At 37.1% G+C, this 9,529-nt stretch overlaps 1 protein-coding gene across 3 annotated transcripts in view; it reads left to right on the top strand.

The window, feature by feature from the left end:
• The window catches only part of dpf1 (D4, zinc and double PHD fingers family 1), a 91,647-nt gene that overhangs the window by 26,896 nt on the left and 55,222 nt on the right, over nucleotides 1–9,529 (top strand). For all 3 annotated transcript variants that reach the window (XR_001481678.1, XM_015390140.1, XM_015390141.1), the window contains exons 4-5: nucleotides 815–922; nucleotides 4,869–4,996. Coding sequence is in view for 2 of the 3 variants with exons in the window: in XM_015390140.1 (XP_015245626.1) it covers nucleotides 815–922; nucleotides 4,869–4,996 (236 nt within the window). In the remaining variant the exon portion in view is untranslated. The remainder of the gene's footprint in view (nucleotides 1–814; nucleotides 923–4,868; nucleotides 4,997–9,529) is intronic.

The raw sequence follows: 9,529 nt of genomic DNA, 5'->3' as shown, positions 1-9,529 counted from the left end.
CAGGTCCCAGAATTTCAGTATATTTGATTTGATAAATAACTGGTTTGTGTGTTCCCAGTATCCCACTTTATGTAGTATATTCGGATTGAAATTTTGAAATTTTAAAAAACTCTTACAAAAGAGGAAGGGATAAATGTTTTGATAGACGGATAAAGTTAACCTCCATTGAATGTTTTTTAAGCTGAAGAGCAAAAAAAAAAGGGATAGAAAATAATTAAAATAGAAACAATAGCCAAAGAACAAGTGGAATGGTCTTTTATATCACAACTGTTCCTTTTTCAAAAATTAAATCCAGATTTTCCATTAAAAACCAAAAGAAATTATTAACCTAATAAATAGAATATACCATAACTATCAGTGCTCTCTGGGGGCCGCAGGGGCCACATGTTGCTCTGGAGCCACAGGTTGCAGACCCCTAATAAACACAATTCTCTCCAACTAATTTCTATCTCTTTCTTACCTTAACTTTCTGTATTTCTGCTCCCTCGTTCTACTTTCTAAGGCGTTATTCCACCTCCCATGTCTCCAGTTTTCCCCATAGGGTATTTCCTCTGCGCTTCTTCTTTCTCTGTAACATCTATGTATTTTGGCAGTGATTCAGACACCCCTGTAGGCGACGAGGTGCCGCTGGCACTAACTGCTCTTAGGAGGAATGCTCTTGTGTGCTTGTGTTTGTAGGCTGGCTGCGGGCTGCCATAAGAAATATGTGCGTTAAGAGTTTAGAACTTACTGTTAAACCTAAGTTTCCACATAAAAAAAAAAAATAAAACGTTAATTTAGTTTTTTCTAAAACAATGTAAACCATGTGTTTCAGGTCATGCTCCCGGTCAGCTGTACACATATCCAGCCCGCTGCTGGCGCAAGAAGAGGCGGCTAAACATCTTGGAGGATCCACGGCTTCTACCCATCGAGTTCAAAATTGGTCAGTATGAGACAGGGTGCATTTTTATGAGGCTTTACATCAACAAGACGAAATAAAACAACAACAGAGAGAAAGAACTGAAATATCTCTCAGTGGGGAGGATTTAACATCAGCAAAGTGACCAACATGTGGAAACCTGAAGATTAACAACAAGGCAAAATCAAAAAACAGAAAGTACAGATAAGATGCTGTACACTAGGTACAAATTTAAAGCAAAATATAGAAAAACTGTGCAGTTCTGTATAATACTCATATTTAAAGGCATTTGCAAATTAATAAGGTAATTATTAAAAAGATCAATGCATGTTATAAATTATATTAGTCGGAAGGATCTGCAATAACGCTGAGTTTCTCTGTCCGATTATAAGTACCTTTTGAAAATAACAACCTTTTAACAGTTGTTAAGTATTTTTTTAAATAAACTAAGATTTCTGGGGATTTTCATTCGTTATTAGAGACGAACTGTGCAAAAAAAAAAATAGCAATGATGCTAAGAAACATTTTAAAAGGCTACAAAAGTTTTCAGAGCAAAGCCAAGATTCAACAGAACAACTTGAACCACCAGATACAATAGAATATTTGGATCAAAGTCTAGACCTGAAATAAATGAAGAATTTAAGGGAAAATTTGTAGTTATCCATAAAAATGATAAAAAGAGAGTTTAATCCTCAGATCTCCAAAGTTCTTCGGGATAAACCAAAAAAAAACCTGTTTCTCTAAATGCGGAAAATACGCCTCCACAGTATTGACCTGGTAGTAGAGAAATACAATAATCCATTTTTACAGTTTTCTTTAGTTTAACTATTGGAGAACCATGTATCCGTTTCCATACACTTCACAATAACACATTAATCCTTCTCCTATCACAAAAAATTCTGTTGTAAACAACTTTGTAGCTGTGATTTAAAAAAACATGGAATATTTCCGTGCAGCCAGATAGTTAAGAAAAAAATAAATCAGTAAAAAAGAACAATCAGTTTTGCCTGTTGGGCTGAAAAAATAATTCTGGGCCCAAAATTTGGGCTGTTTTTCACAGAATTTGCTGCATAGAAAGAAATAATAGTAGAACAAATCAGAATAATTGCCACTCTGCTGCAGAAAAGTGACAATCTTTTCCATAAAATTTGTATTTGCAATCATGTTGTTAGTCTATTTATTGTAAATTGCAGATCTTATGTCAGTTTTAGCATCTTTATTAATATATATATATATATATTCAGAAATGGATGGGGCTTATATGGAGCTAAAATTGTGGGCTGATGCCGTCCCAGATGATGATCCATATTCCATATATACTAATACAGAAATCTGAGCTCCACCTGATTTTTAAAGAGAATCAAAGATGAATTGTTCCTCTTCATGCATTTCTTAAAGTACCAAAAAACGCTTGAGATTGAGGCAGATTTTTCTTTAATTTTAGGTGTTTTTTGGGGTTGGAACCAGGCAGATCTGATAATCCCCGAGTACAAAATGGTGCCTCAAATATTGCCTTCTCACCTCCTCTGAAGCATGTCAGGCAAACTGTAGGACTGCATGGCAATATGTGAGATCAGCTCTTAATGTGCACATTAGAAGCTACAATATTCTTCTTTTAAGGTTCTTGTTAACTCTAAAATACTTGTTATAATTTGTTCATTAGAGTCTTTTTAAAGGCAACAGTTACATGTGAACAAACACTATGACATTCATAACCAGGAAAAAGTATATTTATAGTCAAGCTTTGAAAAGCAAGTACAAAGCAGAGGGAAACAATAAAAAACAGTAAGACAGAAAATAGACTGGAGGCAAAATAATAAAGTATAAAAACTCCTCTCTGCCACAAATTCACAATAAATAGCTTCACTTATTCTTTAGTCGTCCAGTTCTTTCAATTTTCCCCTGAAGTGATCCCAGTCAGAGTTCAGTTTTAGTTTTGCAGGTTAGAAGTTCAACACGTTGACCCTTCAGACAAACGTTCTAATTACAGTTTCCACCAGGTGAACCATAAGTTACTAAAACCGTAGCTTTAAGAGAAACCAAAATGTTTCTGAACACTTAAAAAAAAACAGCTTAAGGATCAAGAATTTGATCATTTCTTCTCTTCTAAATCCATCATAATAAATTAAATAATAAAAAAATATATATTATTTTATCACAGGGTGTCAGTCAAACTCAGTCAAATTTCACTGTAATCCTATTTCCTTAAAAATAAAAACAAAATCTTAAACAGGATCTAATTGTTTTTGTTTTTAAAAGAAAACAAAATGATATTCCTACTTTCCTCTTCCTATAATAAGGTAAAATGTTGGATGTATTATGCTATCAGTACAACTTTTATAGCGCTTTGATTTTGATGCATAGATTTAGAGAAAAATGTTAAATAAAATCTGTCTAAATTAAGTGTTTATAAATTTTTTAAGTGTTTATTATTAGAATATTTGACTCTTTTCCATTCTGCTCTTTATAAACCAATTGGATGATCAGTCATCATTGTAGGTGTTTACACGCAGGGAGCTGCTTAACAAACAGGACACGCATTGTTTGCCAACTCTAGCTTTCGTTGCTGTAATTAGAGCAATCAGACTCTTAGTTTTCTTATGAAAATTGGGTGTTTTTACTTGGGTAAATAAATCCAAACAGCTGAGATTGACCATTTCTATCAAATAAATAAAAAGAGTGTAGCAGCTTTCTAAGGGCCAGCTAACCAGCAGTGTGCAGCTCCATATAGGGAAGAGGCAGGGCTGCATTATTTCTTTACCTTTTCTTTGGCAACTCATATAAGACTGGATATATGTGAAACATGATGCATGATGGGAACATTTTATCGGTTTTTAGACCCACTTTTTAAACTTCGTATTTCCTGATAAGATTTATGAAATTATTTTCAACCTGGAGAGAGAGAGACTGACAGAGAAAAGTTGCAATCAGAAAGATTTTATTGACATGAATGAAATAAGTTCTTTGGCGCTCGGAACCCGGCAGAAGATTTTCATGCTGTGAGTTGACATGCGCTCAGATGAATAGCTTAGGAAAAGGATTAGAGAAGTCTTCCCCCTGGGTCCCGGACACTGGTGGTGGAATAAGCCATGGGATGAATGGGACTGGAAATGGTGATTGGCTTCGGAGGTACAGTAGTGTGGTACCAACCTTTGCCTAAGCTTCCTTTCTTGGCCTGTGTTGATGCTCCGTTTGGGCTACCCTTCTTAAAACTCTTCTATGTAACTTGAGAGGGTGTGATCTATCCGTCTCTGAATGTCATCTGACCCTGATGGCTGCTTTACAGCAGGTTAAGCTAAGCATAAAGTTGCTTTAGGCAACAAAGTAGATATGCCTTATCAGACATATTATTGGTTCCCTCATATAAGGTTGAATGTTTAGGGTTGAAAATGGCCTTTTATTTACCAGAAACTCCATGACTTCTCAATCTGTGGTCAGATTCCAAAACACAGACAGAGACTGTATAGTATCTTGACAGTGCAATATTAGCTGTTGCTTTCAGGTTTGTTAACCCTGTAAGTTACAGGTCTAGCGCCCCTAGTGGCTAAAAGTGACCAAGCGTTTCTTTTTCATCGATCTACACCTTTTTAACTTTGCTCATAGAAAAGCAATTTTGTTTGTATATTTTTTTCACTGTGTTTGACCTCAAAGTGTAGAAACAAATGATTTGATCAATCTTACCTATTGATTTAAATGTGCGTTTACAGCCTTTGTGGTTTTAAATTAAAAGAAAACGGCTCGTCCTCCCTTATGAGACTTTCTTTGAATTTATTAACCTATTTATTAATGCTGCCTGATGTTGACAGGGTGCTGATATTTTTGTAACAGAGATTAAACAAGCTGACTTTATGACTTAAACATACTTCTTTACCAGAAGTAACTTTTCTTTTACCAGCTAAGTTCAGTTTCCTCTGCACACATCTATGTGTATTTGAGGTCTGCTCACATTTATTGTCTCATGGCTCTCCAGACTACGAGTCCTCTCTAAAGAAGGAGGGGGGCATCCCAGACGGCCCTGTGCTGGAGTCGCTGCTCGCTGGGGAAACGCTGGACAAGAAGGTGGAAACTAAGGAAGAGGAGCCAATGAGTGAATGTCAGGTGTGTCTTTTTTCCTTCCTTCCTTTTTTTTTCCAGCTTTTTCTCCTTTTTTACTCTTTTTTTGTGTTTTTTCCCCTCTCATAGTAGAGCATCTGTCTCTTTTTATGTGCTTGTGCATCCTTGTTTGTCATTGCCTTTGTCTCTTGGAGAGCGAGTTCTGGCGCTGACACAGCTTCATGCGGCTCTGAACCCTCTCCGCTGGCTCTCTGTCTGCAGACATCTGCCTCAGATGTCCGATCAATTAGAAGTCTGAATATCTCTTTTCAGAAAACTGTTTTTGTTGGTAAAATAAACCTCAAGGTTTTTTGTATAACATACAGTGGAACTCAGTTGTACGGCTAATTGATTAGCACTTGAGAGAATAAAGCTTACATTGGCCTTTAGAGGATTAGAGCTGTCTGTAAGGTATCTAATCCAGGGCTTCCCCTGTCTTTACATTGTGCCCTCTTAATGCTCCATGTCCACTATTTACTCCTCCTTCATTTCCATTGTTCTCTAAGCCTTACATGACTGTGACTGTATCAAATGTACTGACAATAAGATAAAGGTAAGATGTAATAGAGGTGACAAAAATCATTTGTCTAAATAGGGCCATTCAACTATTTTTACCCACAATGCTGAGATTATTCATAAAGGAGGCACCACACAGATGCTAGGTATTTAGGACAAACAGGAGTCTAATAAAAAAGGCCATGAATTTGTTTTACAGGAGGAGTAAGATCTCATGTTTTTGGAGCTTGACCTAAAACGGGATCTGTCTGCAACTGGAGTTTGGTTTTATCATTCTTTTTATGGAGCAAGTACCCTCGTTTTCTCATCAGTGCAACCTATTTCTGCGTCTCCTTAATCGAGGGTTCACCGCTGCAAACATAAAATGTTATTTAGGGTGATGTCATTTAGACAGAAAAAAAAAATGAAATGTTTTTGTTGCATGGTTAATTTTTCAGCTTTTTTATTCTGCAGTTAAACTGCAGGAAGCTGTTAAAGAGATTAAGGGTTAGTTGGACTCCTAGCAGCAGCTAAACCAAGTTGTAGAAGTGATAGTTTACTCTTAACAATTTTTTTCCATAAAGAATTTGGCATTTCCTTTCATCGACGCATAAAACCATGATAGAAAAGAGAAAATAAAGAGCACATCTTTTATAAGGAGTTAATGAAATCAGTGAATTCTAATTAATTTAGTTGGTTCTTTCCTCTCTCAACCAGCTCTTGTTTTATTTCCGTAACAACTTGAATAAAAACAATCACTAATCTCATGTTGCAGTACTATTAAACTTCAATCAGTGCTGCAGCACCAGCGCAGCTACAAGGTACCACAATTAATGAGGAGAAACAAAACATTGGCACACTTTGAGCTATAAATAACCCCTCACTGATTTGATCAGATTGGTCAAATTGAATATTGACATCAAGAACTTACAACACAGTGAAAAGAGCTGAAGCATGCTTTCTCATTTTACTGCTTTCTGCCATTATGTTTTTGCATTGTTGGGGACCTAAATGCAAAGATGAGGTTGCAAGGAGCATAGTTTTTAAATAGCAAGAACTTAAGGGACAGGAAAGGAACAGAAATAGCACAATGTGGATAGAAGAGGTTCTGACATAGAGTAACAGATATTATGCTCAGATTAATCATATATAATTGTGAATAATTGATTGTATTCAACTAATGTGGTAAGTGAATGGAATAGTTTCCCCGATTAATGATACACAGACTCTAAAACATGCCCTTTTCTATAAGAATAACCTAACAGCAGAGATTAGAACAAATCTCCACAGGGAAATATAAAAAATAGGCTAAAATAAATCTTAAAGGGGTCATAGAATGATTCTATAGGGTATTTGGTGCTGGTCCTTAAGGTCTCTGAATAGGGTGTGTTACATTGGTTGGGCTGAAAATGGCATAGTTACTGTTCTATGAGCCCTAATGCAAGCCTGGTTAAAAGGCCTAGAAAGAAGAGGTTTCCTTCCTTTTATGGTATGCTCATGAATAATAAATGAGCTGTGTGCTGATTGGTTGGTTTACAACAAGCAAAGATGCTGAGCAAAGACGCATCATAGCAACAAGCACTCACTCTCTGAAACATTGAAATTGTTGATATGGTAGGGTAACCAGACATCCTCTTTTTCCCGGACATGTCCTACTTTTTATACCTAAAATAAATGTACGGGGGGAATTAATAAAATCGTTCAGAATTTTGGTCGAGTACAGTGCAGTAGAACCGAGCCGTCAGCTCCGGGAACTCCGGCCGAAGGGGGGAAGGAGCCTGCCCCCGGGGCTGCAGCTACAGTCACCGGGTTGGGTTCGGTTGCTTCGTCCCCGGCTGGCTCTGGACTCAGACCAGCTCCGGACCTGATGGCTTGGTTTGAATGTCCGGTCCAGTCCAGTCAGCGAAGTTTACCAAATCCTGTTTTGAACTGTCCAAGATTTTGAAAGCTGTCTTCGGTTAAATGCTTTGACCAAACGAACAGCTGAGCATCAAACTTTGCAGGGATCTTCTGATAGACAAAAATAATCCATGTCTATCAAGTCTTCGGATCCACAGAAGACCGTGAAAAATTTCCCCTTTCATTTCCCTTCCCCATGCAGCCTGGAACACTGCATTTACACCCGTGGTTCTGGCCCATTTTCAATAGAGAAACTGCCTGCTTTGTAATTCTTGTAGCAGTAAACCCAGCTGTAGACTAAACAGCTAAACTGGTGTCTTCCATCTACCTCTATTTATGTTCTTGGGCTGTGAACCAGTAGGCTGGTCTGTATGTCAATTTCAGGGACGTGTCAAAAGTACAGGCCAGAACCAAATAAGGCAACATCCCCGAATTGACATCGATTCGGTACTTCTTTGGATTCTCCAGTTTTATGGTGGAAGTCTAGAATTGTGAGATTTGCAGAGAAAGGAGGTGTCGCTGGGGTTTGAACTTCTCTGTACGTCCATTTCAGCCACTAAACTATCGTTACTCACCTATGACAATGTAAACTTTTGCATTCTATGACCCCTTTAATATGTGTATACACGCATATATCTTTTAATGTTTTTTCTATTTACAAATCATTTAAAATGCGCAATAAAACATTTTGTATTTTGCTAAATTGTGAGCTTTTTTTATTCTGAAAAGTTAATCTGCTGTATCTCCTTTAAGATGAATCAATACATAAATAAAAATCATCTTGAGATGAATCAATATATTCAGTCGCTGCAGCCATTGCTGTTTTCTTAATACAATATGCAACAGAAGTGAGTAAATGAACAGAGAAGGAGCATTTAAATGGATCTTTGACCGTTCCTCTTCACATGTTTAGCTCTAAACTGAGTCATCTATCTTGTCTTTGTTTCAATTCAACTTATGGGATTTCTACAGGACTTGAATCTGTTCAGTAGAAAAACCATAAAAGAAAGTTATTTTTATATTGAACTATTTCTGGGTTGGATCTTTATCCAAAGACTGAATGAAACCTATTTAGCAGGTTTATTTTTGTCTCAAATCCACTGGTATCTTAAATAGTTCATGATGCTGCGCTCTTTATGAGGACCTCAGGCCTTTAGGAAGAGAAACAGACCGACAGCATCCTTATACAGAACCTCTACTTACATAAAAACAGGCATGATGTGCTTTCCCACATTTTGGTCTTTTATTTTATACAAACCTGACCGAAAGCATTTGTTACTGAAATGTCTTAAGGCATTTTTAGATAATCCATTAATTAAATTATCTATTTGTTTTCTTTATGGATCTGGACTAATTAAACGTTTCGGAAAAGGAATCAGAAAAAGGTATATTGCCATGTAGTGTTTCACATGTATGAGTCATTTGTTTTATTGATAAGGTGTTACACACAGGCATGCAAATATACAGCTTATATAAAATGGAATAAAAAATTACAATTTGTTTAAGAAGGTTATGGGAAAAAATAATGTAACCTCTGCAGAGGAAGAGCACCATGACACATATCAAATATATGTAGCAACCATAGGATCAAATTAAATTAAATTGTACACACATGTGCTCAGATGTTTTGGGGTTTTTGTTTGATGGGAAAGTATCAGTGTGAAACCAAGGCTTTGTTAATGAAGCTAGATGGGAAGAAGCTGTCCTTATGATGGGACGTTTTGATCCTGCTGGACCGCAGCCTTCTGCCAAAGTCTGAAACAGTTTAAGGTGGGAGGGGTCAGCTGCAATCATACCTGATCACCTCAAGGTCCTGGAGGTGTACAGTTGAAGAAAATGAAGATCACAGCCAATCACCTTCTGTGCAAAGTGAATAATGTGCTGTAGATTGCCTTTGTCTCTGCTGCTGGAAAGAAAAGGATTGACAGAGTAGAAGTGGACCATCATTGTCTTTGGCTGAATTTATGGACTGAAGGAAGGTTTCAGAGCACTGAGTTCCAGACTGGTAACCAGACGTATGATCTTCCACCACTAGGCAAACTAATCCCCCTAAGACAGGGGTCTTCAACATTTTCCAGGCCAAGGATCCCTAAACTGATGGTGAGATGGAGCGGGGACCCCCTAATTATGTATATTCTATGAAAT

Source organism: Cyprinodon variegatus, unplaced genomic scaffold (genome assembly GCF_000732505.1).
Source record: "Cyprinodon variegatus isolate N-32 unplaced genomic scaffold, C_variegatus-1.0 Scaffold486, whole genome shotgun sequence".
Taxonomy (NCBI): Eukaryota; Metazoa; Chordata; class Actinopteri; order Cyprinodontiformes; family Cyprinodontidae; genus Cyprinodon; species Cyprinodon variegatus.
This window is presented reverse-complemented; position numbering and strand designations above follow the sequence as displayed.